An 18,878-nucleotide genomic window follows, 5' to 3' on the forward strand; every position below is an offset into this window, starting at 1 on the left:
TTTAGAGTTAAATAGGTGTAATGACTCCTACAGTTAACCGAATAGTTTGACATGTTACGAGAACGCTTATTCGTTTTCTTGCCGAGTTATATTAAAAAGCATCATACCACTTTCAAGTCTGTATGGTATACGGAAAACATGCAACTTAGCTAAGTTAGCTAGCAGGTGCCAGCAACTATCTTGTTTCAGAATTAATACTGGAAACAAGGGGGGAAACTGCTGGCCTGTCTCTGGCCAGAGGCAACAAAGTCCGCCAAGCAGCGGCTCTGAAGTTCACCAATTAACACTTTAGATCTAATTAGCTTATTTCATAGAAACAGCAAAGTATCAAACCAACAATCTGCTGTTGTACGGATATTCTGAACCTCAGACTGTGACGTTAATTGGCCGGAAGTGAAGTCTTCACTTTTGGCCCAGAAACTTCTACAGGCCAAGAAATGGCGACGTTTTATGAACTTTTTAGTACTTATAAGGTATAACATGTCGATAGGCTATCATTACAGTTGCTGGCTAAGTGATTATTTTATTACCTTTAGTCAAAGCCAGGCTGGCTGTTTTCCCTTATTTGCAGTCTTTTTGCGAAGTCCTTAAACTACCTTGAACTAGCATTAGTTAACACTAGCTAACGTTAACTTGCTCATCTCGCGTGAACTGCAATTCATAGTTATTAACGTTATGTCAAACTATTCCTTGAATAAAAAAACATGGAAGAATGAATGGTCCCAAGTACGAAGAAAAAAAGAGAAGACTGGATTTGCTTCAAGTTTAATTTTTAGTGACAAAATCAAAAATAACAGTATTCAAAGGAAGTAAAGTCTTCAACAACCCTGGATCTTTGTCAGTGTGTTAAATACCTTGCAGAGAGTTTCATTGTGAGTGAATATAATCTCTGTAGCTACAAAATTATTGGATTTTCATTCTAAAAGAATATAAATAATAGTGAATGTAAATGAATGGATGACTATAGTCCTCATTCTAAAACATTTAGTCATCATTCTATTGCAATGAGCTGGAAAACATGGAGCAGGAGGACTGAATTTGTGTCTATCTATTTAATCTACTGGATTGCACATTCTTTTAGATTACCATACAGCTGCACAGTGAACTGTGTCTACTGGTGACCTTTAACTATGTAACCAGAACATTACATGGAAGTGATTTGCTAATCTGTATATTTGCATTCTCACTTTGGTTTTCATTTGCACACAAATCAATGCAGGTTGCACATACAATTGAAAAAGTTGTGTCCACCACAGATTGTTTCTTATTTCACTCTATATCAATTAGTGTAAACCAGAGGGACACAGTATTTCATGTGAAAGAGCAAAAACAGGGAAACAGGTAAACAAAATGCATCCTTATAAACCAACTCAAAGTGATGCTGTTTGCTCACTCACTCATTCTTCTCATCTAATCATTCACCCTGATAAAGTGTCATAAATGATATACTGTATCTACATTCTACTCATTTAGATTGCTGGTGCTGCACACTCATAACTAAGAGAGCATAACAAATAAGGCAAAGCCAAAATTCTCCTCTTTATGTTTTAGTACTACGGCTCTGGTCACAGACATCCCCACACGTGGCCTTAGTAGGGGCAAAGTCTTCCTTCTGTCTTCCTCCATCCTTCAGGCTTAAGAAAAGCACAGCGCTATTGTACTGCAGTCTCTATTGCTTACACACCACTCCAGCACACAGACACAGTTGCATTGGCAACCATGTAACAATTTATCAGTCCATCTGTGCATAATGTCTCTGTGGCCTTCCCTCAGTATCTCAGAAGTCCACTCTGGTGTGACCAGAATTTGGTTCGTCATATGAGGAGATCTAGAACAGGTTCTCAGCCATGGCAGTGAAACTGAGTAGAAGTCTTCCTATTTCTTTCCTCCCCCCTCCTACAGTCAGTCAAGTCTCTCACTTGAGTTATGGCAGTATTAATGGACGTCCACGTATTATTTAAAACAGTCGGGCCTGTTTCTTGAGCTCATTTCTCTTCCACAGAGCCAGTCGGTCAAAATCCTCCATGGTCATGCCAAACACCTGGGCAAACTCCTCTGCGGACAGGTGACGCTGAGAACACAAGGATAAAGAGACGCCACACAGTTCTCACATTATACATTTTTACATTTGTTTAAACAATACCCAATTAAAGCTCACATTCCTCTGTTCTTTTCATCTTAGCCTTAGCTGCCATTGAAAGCATCAAGGTTGTAATGCCAAAAAGACGGATTGTAAAATCCTTCCAACAATTTTGAAATTGAATTTTTAGGAAAAAAGAGAAAACCTAGAGGCATTAAATAAAAATATTATATATATATATATATATATACTATATATAAAAAAAATTCCACCAGAATTACATAACCAAAACCAGACCATAATGTAAGGAGATATAATACACAGAAGACATAACCGAACAGTTCAATTAATCATTTTCTTTTTAAATACTATTAAAGAACATTTTAACAGTGCTTGGGTAGTGGCTTGTCAGAAGTTTCTTAGGTGGGTGGGGTTCTGCTGTGGGTATAGCCGTAGTATTTTTATAATCTTGGCAACAACACTGGTTTCTAATTGGCACAGTTCGCCTGATGGCCCATTCATAACTTACCTCTAACCTGGCTCTGTCTACATCTTTGGGGAGCCTGTTGCGACCTCTGGTGGTGACAATGAGCGCTTCATAGGGGTAAATCTGCAGAAAGCAAGCGTCAGCCGTGCTTTATCAAACCTCTGATGCTTACAGTAACACTGGGATTATTCAACATATAGGTGAATTTACATGGAATGAATTATTCAAGTGATTATTTTAAAACCTTACCTTGTATTCTGCTGGGAGGATAGAGAAAATTAAGTCAGTACATTAGAAAAAGCACTGAATTTATTGCTTCATATAAATAGAGTTTGCGGTAGGTGTTTTAAATTGATTTTAAATTACCTCTGCTTCCCCAGTTAACCTCGCTGCCACTGTCATACTGGTACTGGTAGCAATCTGCACTCTGAGGCTGCAGGTGTAGAGACAGACAGCAATTTACAAATCTTAATACATATGTAATAAGATCTGGGACAGCAACAGCCCCAACAATACTCTAATATACAATACTCGAATCAAATGCCTCAAGGTTAAAGTCAATTTCATATAACACATCCAGCCAATCATGCTGTGTTGTCTCTTGTGCATTGTGGTCTCACCCTCTGGATGCCGTTGCGTCCGTATCCTGGTAGCGAGGCAGACTTACAAACGAAATCTAAAATACAGAAAGCAGAAGTAAAATATTAACATAGTCAAGCCTTAAATTTCCAGTTATTTTAATGTAGTTTGGCACATTGAACGTATCATCAGTGCCAGGTCAATGCCAGAAGATGGCGCTCTTGATTAACCAAAAAAATTCATAAACTTCCAGCTGTGTGCACATTATACTGGAGCTTTGTTGATGTAAGGTCATTGAATCCATGACAAGCACATCATTTATGAAGAATTGCCAACCTCCATTCAAAAACTAAATGTGAAAACATCTACAATTGAAATAAGACAGATGCTCCAAATGAGGTAGTGTGCGTTAAGACTAAATAATTTTGGAATATTTATAAATATAAACGATAAACTCACCACTATCAGCACTGTACTGAGATCTGGGAGCTGTGAAATAAAGAGATCATGTAGTTACATGACATCATCCTTATTGCAAAAGACACAAATGCTGCAGCATTTTTCATCTGCCTTGCTCTAAATTTTGATTAAATTCCTCAAAAAATATTCAGGGAAAAAATTGCTGCAGAGATTTGACAACCATCTGTCTGGTTAGAGACATAACAAAGAGCAGAAAAGGAGCAAGTTGGGTACCCATCAAGCCCTGGGAGGAACACAAAACATCAAAGGGGCAATAAGGCAGAAAGAGGCCAGGCAGGACTGGTTCAGGGAAGAAGGGGAGAAATCCAAAAAATAAAAACAACATACAACTACACAGTGCATGTTCCACCATCTAATTGCACAACACAGCTTGGTTGGTTACAAGCCTTTGTTGCCTTTCAACCAGAGCCAACAGATTCCTGTTCAGTAGTGTCCCCTCCCATCAGAGAAGCAGCTTTAATGAGAGATCTTACTGCTCATAAATAAACCAGGATATGGGACACCAGCTGTGAGAGCGAGAGAGTGAGATACTTACACAGATAGATGGATGGATAGATAGAGAGATGGAGAGTTAACGGAGTAGAATACAGAGAGCGACATCAGGCGAGAGAGGAGGAGGAAAGAAGATGGAAAAGGCACGCAAATTGAAGAGGGAGAGGGTGAAAGAGATGGAGCCAGGAAGTGAAAGGAAGAGGAAAGCATGTCTGAATGTTGTGCGCTAAAATAACAGTCCCAATTAGCTGCATGACCAGTAAAGCTTGGTCCTTTCAAACAGAAACAACTCTGGTAGCTTCAGGTCCGGCCCTATCACATCTGGCACATCTGCACACGCGGCTGAACACTCTTCTTTCAGTGGCTTGAATCAGAATCAGTGTGATCACATACCCGAACAACAGCGACAGGCCACATCTGCTGCTGCTGCTGGCCTACGACAGGTTCGGCAGCAGCTGTTCAGCTATCTCAACATCTTTCCATCTCAATAAACCGCCCCGCCTGCAGCAGCCATGACCGTCTCTGACCTGCATCCACAAGCTCACTGCCCTCACCCCAAACTCCCCCATGACAGCAGATACAGAGGCTCATAAAAAGCCCTTGTGGAGACGTATATGATCGCACTAGAGGGGACAAACATGTGGCTGCACAGGAATACAGTCAGACGTGTAGGCATTCATGAACTTGCAGAAACAGAAAGAACAAGAGACAAAGAGGGAGATGCGTAGGGGGCGGGGTGGATCCTTACACCCGTTGACAGTGTTGTTGTACGCTGTGGTGCCGTAGCCTGTAGTGTTGAGTGTTTCCTTGCTCCCACTACGAGAATTCCTCGCGCTGCCCCAGGGGTCGTTGTCATAGGAACCAGATCTGGCTTTCATCTCCTCCTTTAGGATCATCCTCCCGATGCCACTCCCAATCTAAGAGGGAGGGGGAGAAAAAAGACGGGAAAACTGCTAATTTAATGTACAGTGAACGCAAGAAGGAGAAGGAAGCAAATAAAGAAAAGGAAGATAGCTTCGGCACCATGCTATAAGAAATGCATTATTTATGGATGTTTCTGAGGAGGTGGCTTTCTTCGACCAGATGTTGAAGAGGGAAAGAAAATAATGAAGCTCTTACTCTTTGAAGACTGTGACTCCAACTCTCTTCATCTCCTCCTGTCGAGAAGCGTCTTCTCGGCATCCGATAGGCTGAGAGAGAAAACAGATAAAAGAGATTCCCTTGTATGAATATAGAGCTCAGAGTGGAGCGCAGTAACTGAGTGGGTGAGTGAATAAATATGACAACACAGAGCCACAAAAAGAACTGTACTTCTGTGTTTAGTCCAGAGTAATATGATAAAATGCAGTTTACGATGCAGCTTGCCATTCTAAACTCAGTGAAATGACACTGCTTCCTACCCTTGGGGGAACTGGTGTACGGGTAGTAGTCAGACTCTGACTGAGTGTATGGCTCAGGAGAGAAGGTGGACAGTCTGGAGGATCTGAGGATGTCCTCGCTGGTCCTGCTTTTGGTGGCTGCATCCACATAATTGTCTGTGAAGAAATGGATCCAGTTAGGAAAGAAAAGAAAAACAGACAGAACCACAGTAATTCTGTTAGAGAAAAAGATTTTGGGAATTTTGGGATGTGTGATATATGCTTTTTTCACGAGAGCTACATGAGAAGATTGAAGCTGTGACCAGAAGTTGGTGAGATGGCTTAGCACAAAGACTGGAAAACAGCTAGCCTACCAGCACCTCTAAAGCTCACCAATTAACACGTTACATCTAATTTGTTTAGTGTAAAAACAGGAAGTATTATATTTCAGACTGTTTCTTACTGGGAGCTGTGACTTCCTGGAGTCTCCACTAGCTACCTGGCAACCTTGTGGTGACGACACGACTCCTAGAAGTAACTGTGCCCATTTTTTGTATGGAGGAAACAAGACATACTGTAATGTGTTAATTAGCCTTGCTTCCAATGCCTCCAGTCTCCAGCTTCATACTGAACAAACAGATATGAGAGTGGAATCAGTGTTAAAATTATATAAATGATAAGTTATAGCTTCACAGGGGAAACATGTTAGATGTACAGGACTATTTCTTTGCTGGAGCAGCAACTTGCTGCTGGCTAACTGGCAACCTCACAACAGGTTCCTCAGAAAACCAGATATAACATGGTAATGAGCGAGCTTCAGAGGGATTGGCTGGCAAATTGTGTTACCTTTGTTTGGAGCAATATTTCCCCTTGCCTCAAGTAGTTGATAAGCTAACTGTCTGCTGGCTCTGTCTCCTGGCTATTGAATAGACAGATATGTGAGAGGCATCAATCTTCTCATCTAGCTCTCAGCAAGAAAGCGAATAAGTGTATTTCCCAAAATGACAGTATGAGACTGAATTGTAGTGTGCTACAGAGGAAAACGTGTTAATGAATATCCTAAAAATGTACAGCGAGAGAGTACATTTACGCTTCATATCCACAGTCATCATATCCACCATTCCTGTCAGAGGAGATCAATATTTCAGACAACAGCATGAGAATAACCAGCATCATCATGAGTTCAGTTACTGCTCAGCCTGAGGCACGCAGTCGTTTCATGAGTGGTGTGAGGCGATGATACCACTCTGCACTAAAGCACAGTCAATGGAAGTCAATGGGGGTGACATGCAGTGTAATGTCAGATAGATTGCTCCTCACTCTGTTAGCCATTAGCCATGCCAGCCCTAATCCATGATCAATTGAATTCCTATAGACAAGATGCATGACACCAATGGCAGACATTCTCATGTTTGGAACACACACTTTTAGCTCCGACAACAGGCAAGCTGCTGTGCACACACACACACACAAAGTTTGACAGCTGGAAGTATGGATATACAGTATTGGCATAGGATGACAAACACAGGAAAAGAGACATATACTGTACACACACACACAGACATATGAAATATCTATCGACAGCGACTGAAACAGCGAGAGGAGGGAAATACTTACAGTGGCAAGGTCACCGGGGAAAGTGGAGCAGAAGGTGGAGGGAAGTGAATAAAAGTGATTGGATGCAATAAAAAAGAGGTGAAAAGAAAAGGGAAACATTATTGGAGTGTCCCCAACGGAGATGTGACAGTGTGAGAGCTTTGCTACCCACAAGGAGAGACAAAGACCTGGGGGTCTGAAACAGCGTCTTTTCTATGAAGGTAGCAAACTTGTTCACTGAATAGTACATAACGGGCCTTTGATGCACACAGCTACATGACTTCACATGTATCTGTTGTGGCTTGGGGTTAACATCAATCCTGCTAATGCTGAAACGAGAAAATAATAATCAATAGCTGTTTAGGCAGACATAAAGTACGAGAAGGATCAATATGACTGATGCTGAAGTGAGTGCTGAGTGTCAGTATTCTAACGAGGCAAGCTTGAAGGTTTTTGAACTTGCCACTTGCAGTAGATGCTGAAATTACTTTATTGTCCATAAGCAAAAATGTGTCTGTGCATTGAAACCTTATGGCCAGTGATGTACTAATTATAGCTGAGAAACACAGAAGGGTGAACGAGGCGACACAGATTACTAACTACCCCACAAATACCAACACATACAGTACAGATGAACATGCAGGACAAAAACAAAGATAAACTATCCTCCATCAAGAGATCTTGTGACTCTCAGTTGAAAAGCGTTTTCCAATGTGATGTGACAAGCCGACAGCGAATCCTTCTCTTATGAATGTTTGTACTGAAGCACGCTATCCAGATGGCTGAAGTGCATTTAAGTTTAATGACTTGTGAAAAAGGCAAAAATAGCATCTTGTGTTAACGGCACGGCACTGAACGACAGCATAAATCCACACAATTAACGAATGAGACTTCCCCTCTCACACAGTGTTTTCTACAGAAAACCGAGCAGCTGTCTACAGTTTACAATTACAGTAACATCTCCTTAAATCACACACTGACCACTGGTTAACTAGGTTAAGCTGAGAAATAGAAGGAGCCTCCAGCAAATATAAATTCCACTTATAATACAGTTTTCCACTGTGCTTTATTCCATTGTTCTGTTTTTTTCTGGTAAATTGTGTGTCCTCAGAGTCCCATGGACTAAACACTAGTCATGCCTGAGCAACCTTCACCTCACTCGTGGTCTCTGCCAACAAGAACCTGTCGTGCTGAGGGAACTGTGACCAAGAAGCACGCATGCGCATGTGCTTATGGTATGCACATTATACTTTTGCATTCAGCCACATACAAGTGCAATAAGTCTAATTATCTGGGCTGAAAAAGTCCGATCTTCATCTTCAATTTTGACAAGAGGTTCACGAGTCGAACTCTATTTCATTTGTGCATTTTCAAGCACAGACTCAATCATTCCATTTATGTGGTTTTGCTATTGATGGCTTCAATTTCTATGATAACTGGAACATCAATACTAATAAATCAGAAGGGGCAGTTGAAAAAACATCAATAGGTCAGTAAAAACATCTACATCAAGCACAGCATGACTAAACTGACAGGAGGACAGGCAGGCTAAGGCAGGGCTAACTGCACTGTACCCGCTCTCTTATAGATGGGAGGCTTCCTGTAGATGTTGGGGTCCCCTGTGGCTGAGGAGAGAAAGAGGAGATGGAGAAGTGAAACGTGGAGGAGTAAAGGATGTGAGTTTCTGTTGGGATGATCGGAGGGGAGGAGGAGGGACGGTTGTAAAGGAAGGCAAAAGAAGGTAACGGTGCAGTATGAGGGGAAGAATACGCCAGAGCAATTACGTGTGGTATAAAAATACGACTTAGTCACATTTTCACACCCTCCCATTCCCATGCAACTCAAAATGGCCTTCCTGAATGATTTGCATAGTGAATAATGGCTGATGAAGTCTTCCCCATGGAGTAAAAAATCTATGAGACTATGAGAAGTGCGATGAGGCGATGAGGAGTCCTACCTGGTACATGAAAATGTTTAGGGGGCTGGATTGTGGTGGGTGTGCTTGACCGCCCCTCTTGGCCGTAATAAGGTGAACTCCTGCCACTCTCAGAGCCTGCAGTCAGCCACAGCCAATCACAGCAAAGGAAACGTGAGCATGAGGGAGGGCCTCAACTCAAGTCTAATCCATGCAGGTGACAACCAAACAGCCTAAACATTCATTCAAGTTACAAAGTGACACTGTATAACTTTTCCACTTGTGTGATGACAGAGCTTATTGACTCGTCTTCATATGACAGTAATTACAGTGTCAATGCACATGTGTAAGAGTTAAATGGAATGAAAGGCAAAGAGCGACTGCAGCGTATGAGCTAGCCAGAAAGCTATTTTGTGACGTGAAGTGGAAGACACTCTGTCTTAAAGCTGTGGTACGCAGTTAATTATTGGCATCCTGGGGCAAAAATTCCATGAAAACGAGTGGTTCAATTGTTGCCAACTGCAGCTTTAAGGTGGTGAATTTGTAAATGTTTGTCAGCACTGATGCCGTATTTGATAAAATATAAGAATGATGACATACAAATGGAAATGACAAGTAATTTGGTCTCTCTCAAAGCAAAATTTTGACATTTTTTTCAATAGACTGAGGAGTGAATACCATCTGACTCACCAGGATAGCCATAGTGCTGCGGAGAGCGAGGCATGATGGGTGACATGCCTTGACGACTATACGTCGGCGAGTCAATGTAACCTGGACTGGAGCACCGCCTCTGCTTCATATCCAGGCTGTCGTAGTCCTGGAAAGACAAATGAGACAAGAGGCGGCGAAAGGTGAAATAGGGGGCAACAAATAGTTCAGTGACGGGCCAAAATGACAACAGTTCACTTGTTTAAACTCGTCCTAAGTGCTCTGCTGTTTGAGGTGGCAGGAGGAATGCTCACCTGAGAATAGGGAGAGAGTGTCCCAAGTGACTAAAGAATCAGTGGAGAGAGAAGAGTTATTATTAGCAAAAACAATACATCATGATTTCACAGGACCACAAGATAAGTCCAGACAGTCTTTTCAAATTCTTGCCAAGAGTTAGATGAGAAGATCAATAGCACTCTCATGTCTGTCTAGCTCACTAATTAACACTTTGCTGTGTATCTCTTTTGTTTTATCCTTAAAATTAAACATAAAAAAGTCAAGTTGTGGTTTTACTTTACATGCGTTATTAAAATTATGTGATTAAAAATGTCTTTGCTGGGCTCAGTTAGTGAGCTTTGGAAGGACTGGTAGGCCAATTTTTTTGACATTTGGGCAGCAACAGGCTAGCTGTTTCCCCCTGTTTTCAGTCTTTATGCTGAGCTAATCGCATGCTGGTTCTAGCTTTATATTAAGCTGACAGATGCAAGAGCGCTATTGTTCTTCTCATGTAACACAGCAAGAACATAAAAAAACATTCCTTTCAGTATGGTGCATTTGTAACAAGATATTTGACAGAAACTAATGTGAATTGTCTGTATGCAGGCAGTAAAATCTCTAACTTAAAAGAAATACTACAAAATATTCAAATAATTAAGGCTCATCATTTTCAGTTTTTACCAAATTTCACTCAAAATTCCCCCGATTTTAAAATTACATTTGGTTAAAAATGATTTTTATCTTAATTTTATGTCCACATGCATCCAAAAATGAAATTTTACAGCTCAGTAAAGGCTTCCAGACAGTGAAGAAAAGAAAGGAAGAAAAAAGGCAAGAGCTCCTGATTACACACAAGAGTCTGCTGTCGTCAGAAAAAAAACAATTAAACTATCAAGCGTTTGTTCTGAAAAAATGTATTTTTAAAAACAATTTTCCATTTTTGTAATCATATTTTGCCAAACCCCCCCCCCCCCCATCCAATCAGTTTTTGAAAAATAAAAAGATGAAAATAATGAGCCCTACAAATAGTATATGACTGAGTTGTATTGAAGACACACACTTATTATCAGCACAGCTCCAATCATAAACTAAACAAGTGTTTTCCTCTGAAAACAGACCAACGATGAGACCAGTTTGACCTAGAGTGTGTAGCAGAAGTACCTCCCCATAGCTGTAAGTGTCTAGCCTGTCATCAGAGGTGTATCTGTGGTAGGGCTGGTATGAGGAGGATATGAGGTCTGGCTGTTGGACCTCGTATATGGCCTTGACCTTTGGCAGGGCAGCTAGGTCCTTATAATCTAGGATCTCATTCTTCACTCTGGCCTGGAGAGAGGACACACACATACACCCACCAAAGACAACAACAACATGACCCAACAGCAACCACGTGGACGATACACAGTAACAAAGCAGGATGGAAACTCCACCAGTGACGGTGACCAAATCATGCAGCGGTGAGAGGAAGTGAGAAAGAGCTGATGAGGCACGCGCGAGCCTGCACGCGCACATGCAGTACGTGTGCGCTCATCAAAAGTACACATGTACACCGCAGAACCTGACAGCAGTGGAAGTTGTTGACCTTCAGGAGCTCAGCATGTGTGAGAAAGAGAGGAGAGGATGCAAAGACAGCCAGAGAGAGAGAGAGGAGACAGTACGGACGAAGAGCATGCTGACACTGCATTTCTCTCTCATCCATCACCTTAAACAGAAAGGTCATTGATTATGAGACGAGAGCAGAGCGGGGCAGGGCTGAGCAGAGAGCGGTGACTCCTGCTTCCATGCAGACAACCCTTGACATGCAAATACTGCCGACATGCAGCAACACTCAGCAGACTGCCAAGCAGCACAGTTGGACACTGTTCCATATCTGGCTGAGGCCTCGTTTTGAAATGGAACTCGTCCAACTATGCGATGTATAGAGGGGCAACCTTCACAAAAAACCTGGTATGTTCTTTAACTAGCTGGCATATTGTTTCACATATGTACTTTTTTTTGCACTTATAAGGTGATTTGCGTGTCAATACATGTCTAGGTATCTAGGTTGAAACTGGGATGGATTTTGTTAAAATATGAAAAGGGTTTTTTTAGATATCATGGTTCTATCTAACCATTTTTTTCACTTTTTCATTTGCAATGCACCCTTTTTGGTTAAAATACTAATGATGTCTTGTTTTTTCCCTTAACCAAGGAGCATGACTTGGTAGAATAAAGTGTTCAAGTTCAATAGCAACAAAAGACGACAAGTAGCTGCTCAAACTTCATACAGAAAGCATTCGTTATGGAGCTGTCGGGACAATGGTTTCATGGGAGAACTGGTACAAATGGACAATTGTCACAATGGTAGGATACTTCATCTTGGGGCCATGAATGTCTGTACAACATTTTATGGCTATCCATCAAAAAGCTGTTGTGATGAGATGCTAGCTTTGCTGAAGCACTAGCATTTTCATCCGAATTAAGCCCAGTTTTAACATACTGGTCTGGGTCTTTTTCAACTTGTAAATCATCACATCCGGATTTTCTGGGCACTGATGACTGAAGGGGGCCACCACAGGAATAATACATCAATATTGTGCTGTGTTGTAACAGTGGTTCACATTGTGACAACAAGACACTTTAGCATTTTATCATCACTAATGACAACGGAGGTTAGGACACAGACAAGTGAACAGGCCAAGGGAGTGAGCAGCCTCTCAGGTTGAGGGCTATGGCTAGTGCTTGTGTTTCTGGTGTAGCAATTGTGCTTTTAGGATAAAGCTCGGTGGCAGCTAAAAGTGACTAAAAGCTGCAAAGTTACAGGCTACTTACACATATAACTCTACTAGGAGAGCCTATGGATGAGCCCGGTGGAGAGATGGAGGCCTCTGACAGGCGTCTGTGCTGTGAGATACAAACAGACAAAAACAGAAAGAAAAAAGGACATGGCAGAATGCACACAGTGAGGAAATTACAGTTGTCATTTTATTTGAACATTTTCATTTCAAACTCTATCTCACCCTGAGTCTCCTTTCCGCCCTCGCTGCCTGCTTGCATAATGGGTGCCACACCTCGCATCCTGAAGAAGAGGGAGCGAAGACAGATTGGTATTGGGTGTTCCCACATGCCATTCATTTGTCTACATGGGCATGTACTCTACTGTGTGTGTGTGTGTGTGTGTGTGTGTGCAGTTGTGTGCGCACATGTCAGTGTGTGGATGTATTGGTATCAAGTTTCACCTGTCAGGTACATTTCCTCTCCCTCCTTGAACATCATATTACAGCGTGAGCATCGAGCGCAGGTCGGATGGTAGTGTTTCCCTCCCGCCTGTGAAGGCAGAAGAGAAGAAGAGGTGTGAGCGAACATATAATACACATATTATCATCATGAACAGTTTCACAGAATGAGGGCTAATCTACAAATTACACCCCCACCTTGACCGGGTCATCATCCCCATATGTTTTCTGCTGTATACCGCCTGACCACCAATGGCCTCATAGTGTAGAGACATCATTGCATAGCCTGTAGTTGTTTCATCAGCATGCAGAAATCACATGATAGCCACCACCCATTTTCCTCCATGCCATAATTAGAGCAAAGATCCCTGTGGGTCAGTCACATGAAGAAAAGTGTTGGAGTGTGTGTGTGTGTGTGTGTGTGTGTGTGTGTGTGTGTGTGTGTGTGTGTGTGTGTGTGTGTGTGCATGCACGCTACAGAGAGAGAGGGGGAAGTAGGTGGCCATGTAAGTGAAGGACACAAGAGCGTGATACACGTCCTTGGACATTCAGAGCGCCCCGAGGGAACACATCCAAACACACATGGCGCAAGTGGAACGGACACATGAAATGATGCAGTATGATGTCACTGCGTCCGGTTCACGGTCCTGATGTTTCTCCACATGTGAGGCGTGGTCCCATCCCATCACCTCTGACTCCCTGACACACCATTAGAGAATCTCTATTTATAGAAGCAGCGCTGACATGTGGCCTGTGTCAAGGAGACCTGAACTGTTTCATCTGAGCACACCCAGCACACGTGTGTGTGTGTGTGTGTGTGTGATGTAATTTTATGCTGCACCACCATTCCCTACTTTTCATAAAACTGACACCTTTATGTGATCTGCAGGAAATCAGGCCCATTTGCCAAATTTGCTCCAAGAACTTCCAGTGAACAGCACGGTTCTCCATCGTATCTGAGCTGCATTTGACCCAATCCCTGGTCTGCACGTCTGTCTCAGGTTACTCTGAAAGGAGAGGAGAGGATGTGGCATTTCCGTCTTGTGCTTTCCGAGCAGCGGAGCGTTTACTGTCTGTGGTCGTATGGTATCAGTGCAACAACTGCTGTTAGCATTTCTAATGAGGCCTCCATTCACTCCGCTGGCATTTAATAGGCTGCTATATTTATTGCCGAATTAACTGATGACACTGAAAAAGGAAGGAAGTGAAACTAAAGAGTTACAAAGGTTTTTATGCTCCTCTTTCTCCCGCTTCCTGTCTTTACTTCTCCCCTTTTCCATCTGCTCTAAACTACTCATTAAACTAACGACCTTTGGCTCTGGAAAGTTGGACTGAAGAGGGGCCCTGTGGAACAAGCCTAATCATCAACACAGATGCAAACACAGACAGATTAGTCTGGGTTTTCACTGTGGGAGAGTAGAGAAATCAGTACAGCACAGCAGCTTCACTGTCAGCATGATAAATGATAATGATTTAAACCAGGTAAATAGATGACTTACTGGGATCCGTACAGCATTATTTACATGCTTTAACTATAATTTAAAAATGTGTACTTATTTCACAACAAAAACGTGACTAAATAAAAAATAGTCGTTGAAAACCACGACAAAATATGTAGGTTTTTTGACAATAAATAAAAACAGAAGGATAAGACAAACAGATGGACAAGTGATTACTCATTCTCAGTCTCATTCAGTCTACCTGCATGCATCTGTGGAACCACAGTGCTGTAAGTTTCTTTGACAGTCAACCTAGCACATGTAAACAAATTAATACGCAGGGTGATTCGGTCAGCTGGTCCCCATGCTGTGGAGCACTTCCTGTGTTTCCTTTCGGTCAGACTCGGAAGCAAGCAAACTATTGAGAAAAAACCTGCTGCTACAAGCTGTAGGAGACTTGTGCAGTATAATAGTTTAAAGTTTAAAGTTAGCTTGACCCGTAGAGTCACAATGGTCACATTTTTGGGAAATATGCCTTGTTTCTCTTGACTAAAACTAAAACCAAACAAACATTAAATGACTAAAATTTGACTAAAACTAATCAATTTTATTTACAGAGCCAGTGTCAGAAATTCCAAATTTCCCTCCAGGGGCAAATCTGTACAGCAAAGGCCACCCAACCAATCCTTAGACCTGTGATTCAGATTAAGAAAAAGTCCCCAGGAAAAAGCATTGAATGGTGGAAAAAAATAGGAGAAACCCGAGATAGAGCAAAAAAGAGATCCCTCTCCCACGACAGGCTGACGTGTCCATGCATACCGAATGGACAAACATTAAATGACAGTCAGAACGACAAAATTATAGAAAGTGTGGAAGCTAAAACAAAATTAGGTACCAGATTAAACTGAATTCATATGTTATTGCTGTCCCAAATGTATATAGTGTATGTTTGATGAGTTGCTGGTCCTGGACTTTCTGTGAGTCAAATAAGTTGCATGCTCCATCTTGAAGAAGCACATGATTATGATGTCAAAATGTGACAGCAGAAAAGAATGAATGTCATGCGTGCAAGCACACACGAATGTTCAGAGAGTGAGAGAAAGAGACACAGAGGGAGGGAGACTCACAGATAAAGGCTGACATGTCCCCATGTCTATAAATAGCCGAGAGAGGCTGATAGTCAGGAACAAAGCACTTTACACCAGCCATTCTGACAAGCAAAGGAGCACTGGGACAACAAGGCACTGTGTGTGTGTGTGTGGGTGCATGTGTGTGTGTGTGTGTGTGTGTGTGTGTGTGAATGTGTCTGACAAAGTTTTACTACGTCTGCTCCCCTTCCTCAGGTCCCAACAGACAAGAGACACCCTCCAGAGACTGCCCCAAAACATTTAATTAGCATCTGCACTTTATCACTCTCATTATGTTCATCCCTACTCCCTTCGTTGTTTTCCCTTCACTCCTTCCTCACACCTGTCTTCCTCTGTCTGGCCCAGCTCCGTCTCCTCCCTCCACCGCTGACTCCTTCTTCTATCACTTTTTAAAACTGCTTCAGCGTGAGATCACGCAAAGCACCAATGTGCATTTCTATCACTGCAGGATTTGCTTTCTGCATCTCTCCTCCTTCCATCTTTCCCCTTCACTCTTTACCCTCTGATCTTTTTATAACTCCCCTTTCCCCTCAACTCCTTACACCTTGTTATGATTCAATCTAGCTTTTTTGCCTCCCGCCTGTGTTCTGCTCAACTGTGCGTCTTGAAGAAACAGTGAGCAAGTGGATGTGCACCAATGTTTGACCAGGCTAGCACGCAGCAGCTGAATTTGTTTTGGTTTAGCAAAGCGGGACAAAATTCTTATCACTCCTGTCAATCTTAAGTCGCTCACTCCCTCAAGCACAGCGGGACTTACAGGGAGGATAAAATGCAACTGCTCAGTTCCGATAACGCTGATTATACTCAGTCGACTCCCAATTTGGATTTCTGTATTGCTGCAGAATTCTGTGCAGCTGAATCTCCATTAACACCATCTCATGTTGATATCTGGTCCCATTCTCACCTCCAGAACCCTTCCACTGATGTATCGGCTGCAGGTCTCACATTTCACCCCGTACTGGGCGTGGTAATCTGCCTCACAGTATGGTACTCCATCCCTGCAACATAGAGAATGAAAACAAAGCTGCTACTGTCTGCCCAGTTAAATGCACAGTTAAGCATATCTGGAGAGAAACTGGACATGAAAAATCCAGCATGTGTATTTGCATGTCACGTCTGAATGAGACATCAGAGTCGAACGCTTTGAAGTGTTTTGTTTCGCTGTGTTTGTTTTCTCCTCACAGACTCACTTGCTGATGTACTCTCCTGTGAGGACCATGTTGCAGGTCTGACATCTGAAGCAGCTGACGTGCCACTGTTTCTCCAGCGCCAGGAGAGACTGACCCTGCTTGATCTCGTCTCCACACCCTGCACAGTCTGGAGAAGAAGAGTCCAGACAGAAAGAAGAATGGGGAAAAAGAGACGGGAAAAGGCAAAGATGCAGACAGAGACAAGAGGAAATGTAGTGGAGAGGGGAAGGAAGAGAAGGAGGAAGACAAAGTGAGCTGAGGTGTAATTGTACATTTTTAAATACCTTCTGTGCTCCTAAGCGTGGTTTTCTACCCTTGTGGCACAGCCACCTCCTTAATCAATAGCCGCACTAATGCAGGATATTGCAGGGCTGTGAGGCTTGTTCTCTCAACTGTAAGCACTGTTAAACATGATTGAATGCAGGCAGGAAGCAAGTACCACTGAAACAGCCTCAAGGCAAAAACAGTTGCATAAATATATTAACCCTCACATGAGACGTATGAATCTCTCTCTCTGTCCAATTCTCTCTCACACACAAACACAAACTGTATACAAGCAGAATGTACATCCCATTTCCCTCAGGAAGACGCCTCAGCAGGCGTTACTGACAACCGCTAACAGGGCAAGAAAGACGCAGGACAGCGCAGAGGCTGCAAATGATGCATGGCTGCAGAGTGTCGAAACGCAGAAAAAAGGTCAACAGTCCATTTGTTTCCATTTGGAAGACAGTTCACTTAGTTTAACCTTTTCCAACCTGGTCTACTACCCCATAGAGAAGCCTGGAGTCACACGGGACCACTCCACTCCAACCTGTCAGCCAAGACAAACTGTGTTTTGCAGTAAAAAAAAAAAAAAACCTGCAGTGTATTGAGTCAGGTTTCTGCAGTCCAAATAAATCTTAACTGTCATTTGGTGGTGATAGTGCTGAGTATATAGTGCCAGGATTTCAGTGCCAGACTGTGCACGAGCGATTTTCTTCTGAGTCATGATACAGTTCCTATTTTAGCCACTGATCATTTTTAGATCATCTTAAAAGGATGAACAATGTAACAGAGCTTGTGCCATGAAATCTTTAGGTATGGATACAGAAAGATTGACAATGAATGACGGCAGACACTGTGGCTCTGTGATGTCACAGCAGGTGTTTTCATCAGGTGTCAAAGAGCGAAATATGGCATTAATAACTGGGCCACGTTTAAAGGTTTTAACCCACCGACATCAGTGCAGCAGCAGCAGCTTCCTGCACTCTGTGATTTAGTGTTCGTTCATCCTTTAAAGGAACAGTTCAACATTTTTGGGAAATGTGCTTTGATGCTTTTGTGGTGAGAGTTAGATAAGAAGATGAATTCCACTTTCACACCTGTCCATTCAATATGAAGCTACAGTCAGCAGGTGGTTAGCTTAGCTTAGCATTAAGACTTGAAACAGGGAGAAGCAGCTAGCCTGCCTTTATCCAAAGGTAACAAAACCTCCCCACCAGACCCACTAAAGCTCACCAATTAACACGTTATATCTCTTTTGTTCAATCCACAAAAAGTGGGCTGATAAGCACAATTTGTTACCTTTTAAAGAGGTACAAACAGAGCATTGCTAAGCTAGCAGCCTGCTGGCGATAGCTTTATGAGAGGGGCATGAGTGCTCCCTTCTGACTTGGCAAGAAAGCGAATAAGTGTGTTTCCAAAATGCTGAACTATTGCTTTTAGGAGAGGATTAAAACAAGCAACTAAAACTTTGATTGAGGTTATAAAACTACATCTCTCAGGGAAAGGATTTGGTCATTGATGCGCAAACAAGCCAACATCCTCTGATTGTACTTTCCACCCTGTCGTAATGCCTCTTCCTGGCCTTTTCAACTGAAATAATCATTTTGAACTGGCTAAATGTATTTCACTCACAGAGCATATATTTGCATTCTTAAATACCGAAATGACAGAGGAGCAGGGCATAAAAGCCAGTGCATTACATTTACAATCTGCA

At 42.4% G+C, this 18,878-nt stretch overlaps 1 protein-coding gene across 6 annotated transcripts in view; it reads right to left on the reverse strand.

The window, feature by feature from the left end:
- Positions 1-759: 759 nt before the first annotated feature.
- Positions 760-18,878, reverse strand: part of ablim3 (actin binding LIM protein family, member 3) — a 42,179-nt gene continuing 24,060 nt past the window's right edge. For 2 of the 6 annotated variants that reach the window (XM_041943865.1, XM_041943862.1), the window contains exons 5-23: positions 16,901-17,027; positions 16,615-16,708; positions 13,127-13,214; positions 12,908-12,966; positions 12,720-12,791; positions 11,073-11,234; positions 9,950-9,979; positions 9,678-9,804; positions 9,030-9,125; positions 8,647-8,697; positions 5,519-5,635; positions 5,238-5,308; positions 4,867-5,035; positions 3,606-3,635; positions 3,188-3,243; positions 2,934-3,000; positions 2,817-2,827; positions 2,610-2,690; positions 760-2,071 (exon numbers count right to left, since the gene is read on the reverse strand). In XM_041943865.1, coding sequence (XP_041799799.1) covers positions 1,958-2,071; positions 2,610-2,690; positions 2,817-2,827; positions 2,934-3,000; positions 3,188-3,243; positions 3,606-3,635; positions 4,867-5,035; positions 5,238-5,308; positions 5,519-5,635; positions 8,647-8,697; positions 9,030-9,125; positions 9,678-9,804; positions 9,950-9,979; positions 11,073-11,234; positions 12,720-12,791; positions 12,908-12,966; positions 13,127-13,214; positions 16,615-16,708; positions 16,901-17,027 — 1,622 coding nt within the window. In that variant the 3' untranslated portion in view covers positions 760-1,957. Of the gene's footprint in view, positions 2,072-2,609; positions 2,691-2,816; positions 2,828-2,933; positions 3,001-3,187; positions 3,244-3,605; positions 3,636-4,866; positions 5,036-5,237; positions 5,309-5,518; positions 5,654-8,646; positions 8,698-9,029; positions 9,126-9,677; positions 9,805-9,949; positions 9,980-11,072; positions 11,235-12,719; positions 12,792-12,907; positions 12,967-13,126; positions 13,215-16,614; positions 16,709-16,900; positions 17,028-18,878 lie in introns of all 6 variants that reach the window. The other 4 variants (XM_041943864.1, XM_041943868.1, XM_041943867.1 and 1 more) reach the window with 4 other exon arrangements.

This window comes from Chelmon rostratus, chromosome 9 (assembly GCF_017976325.1).
Source record: "Chelmon rostratus isolate fCheRos1 chromosome 9, fCheRos1.pri, whole genome shotgun sequence".
NCBI lineage: Eukaryota > Metazoa > Chordata > Actinopteri > Chaetodontiformes > Chaetodontidae > Chelmon > Chelmon rostratus.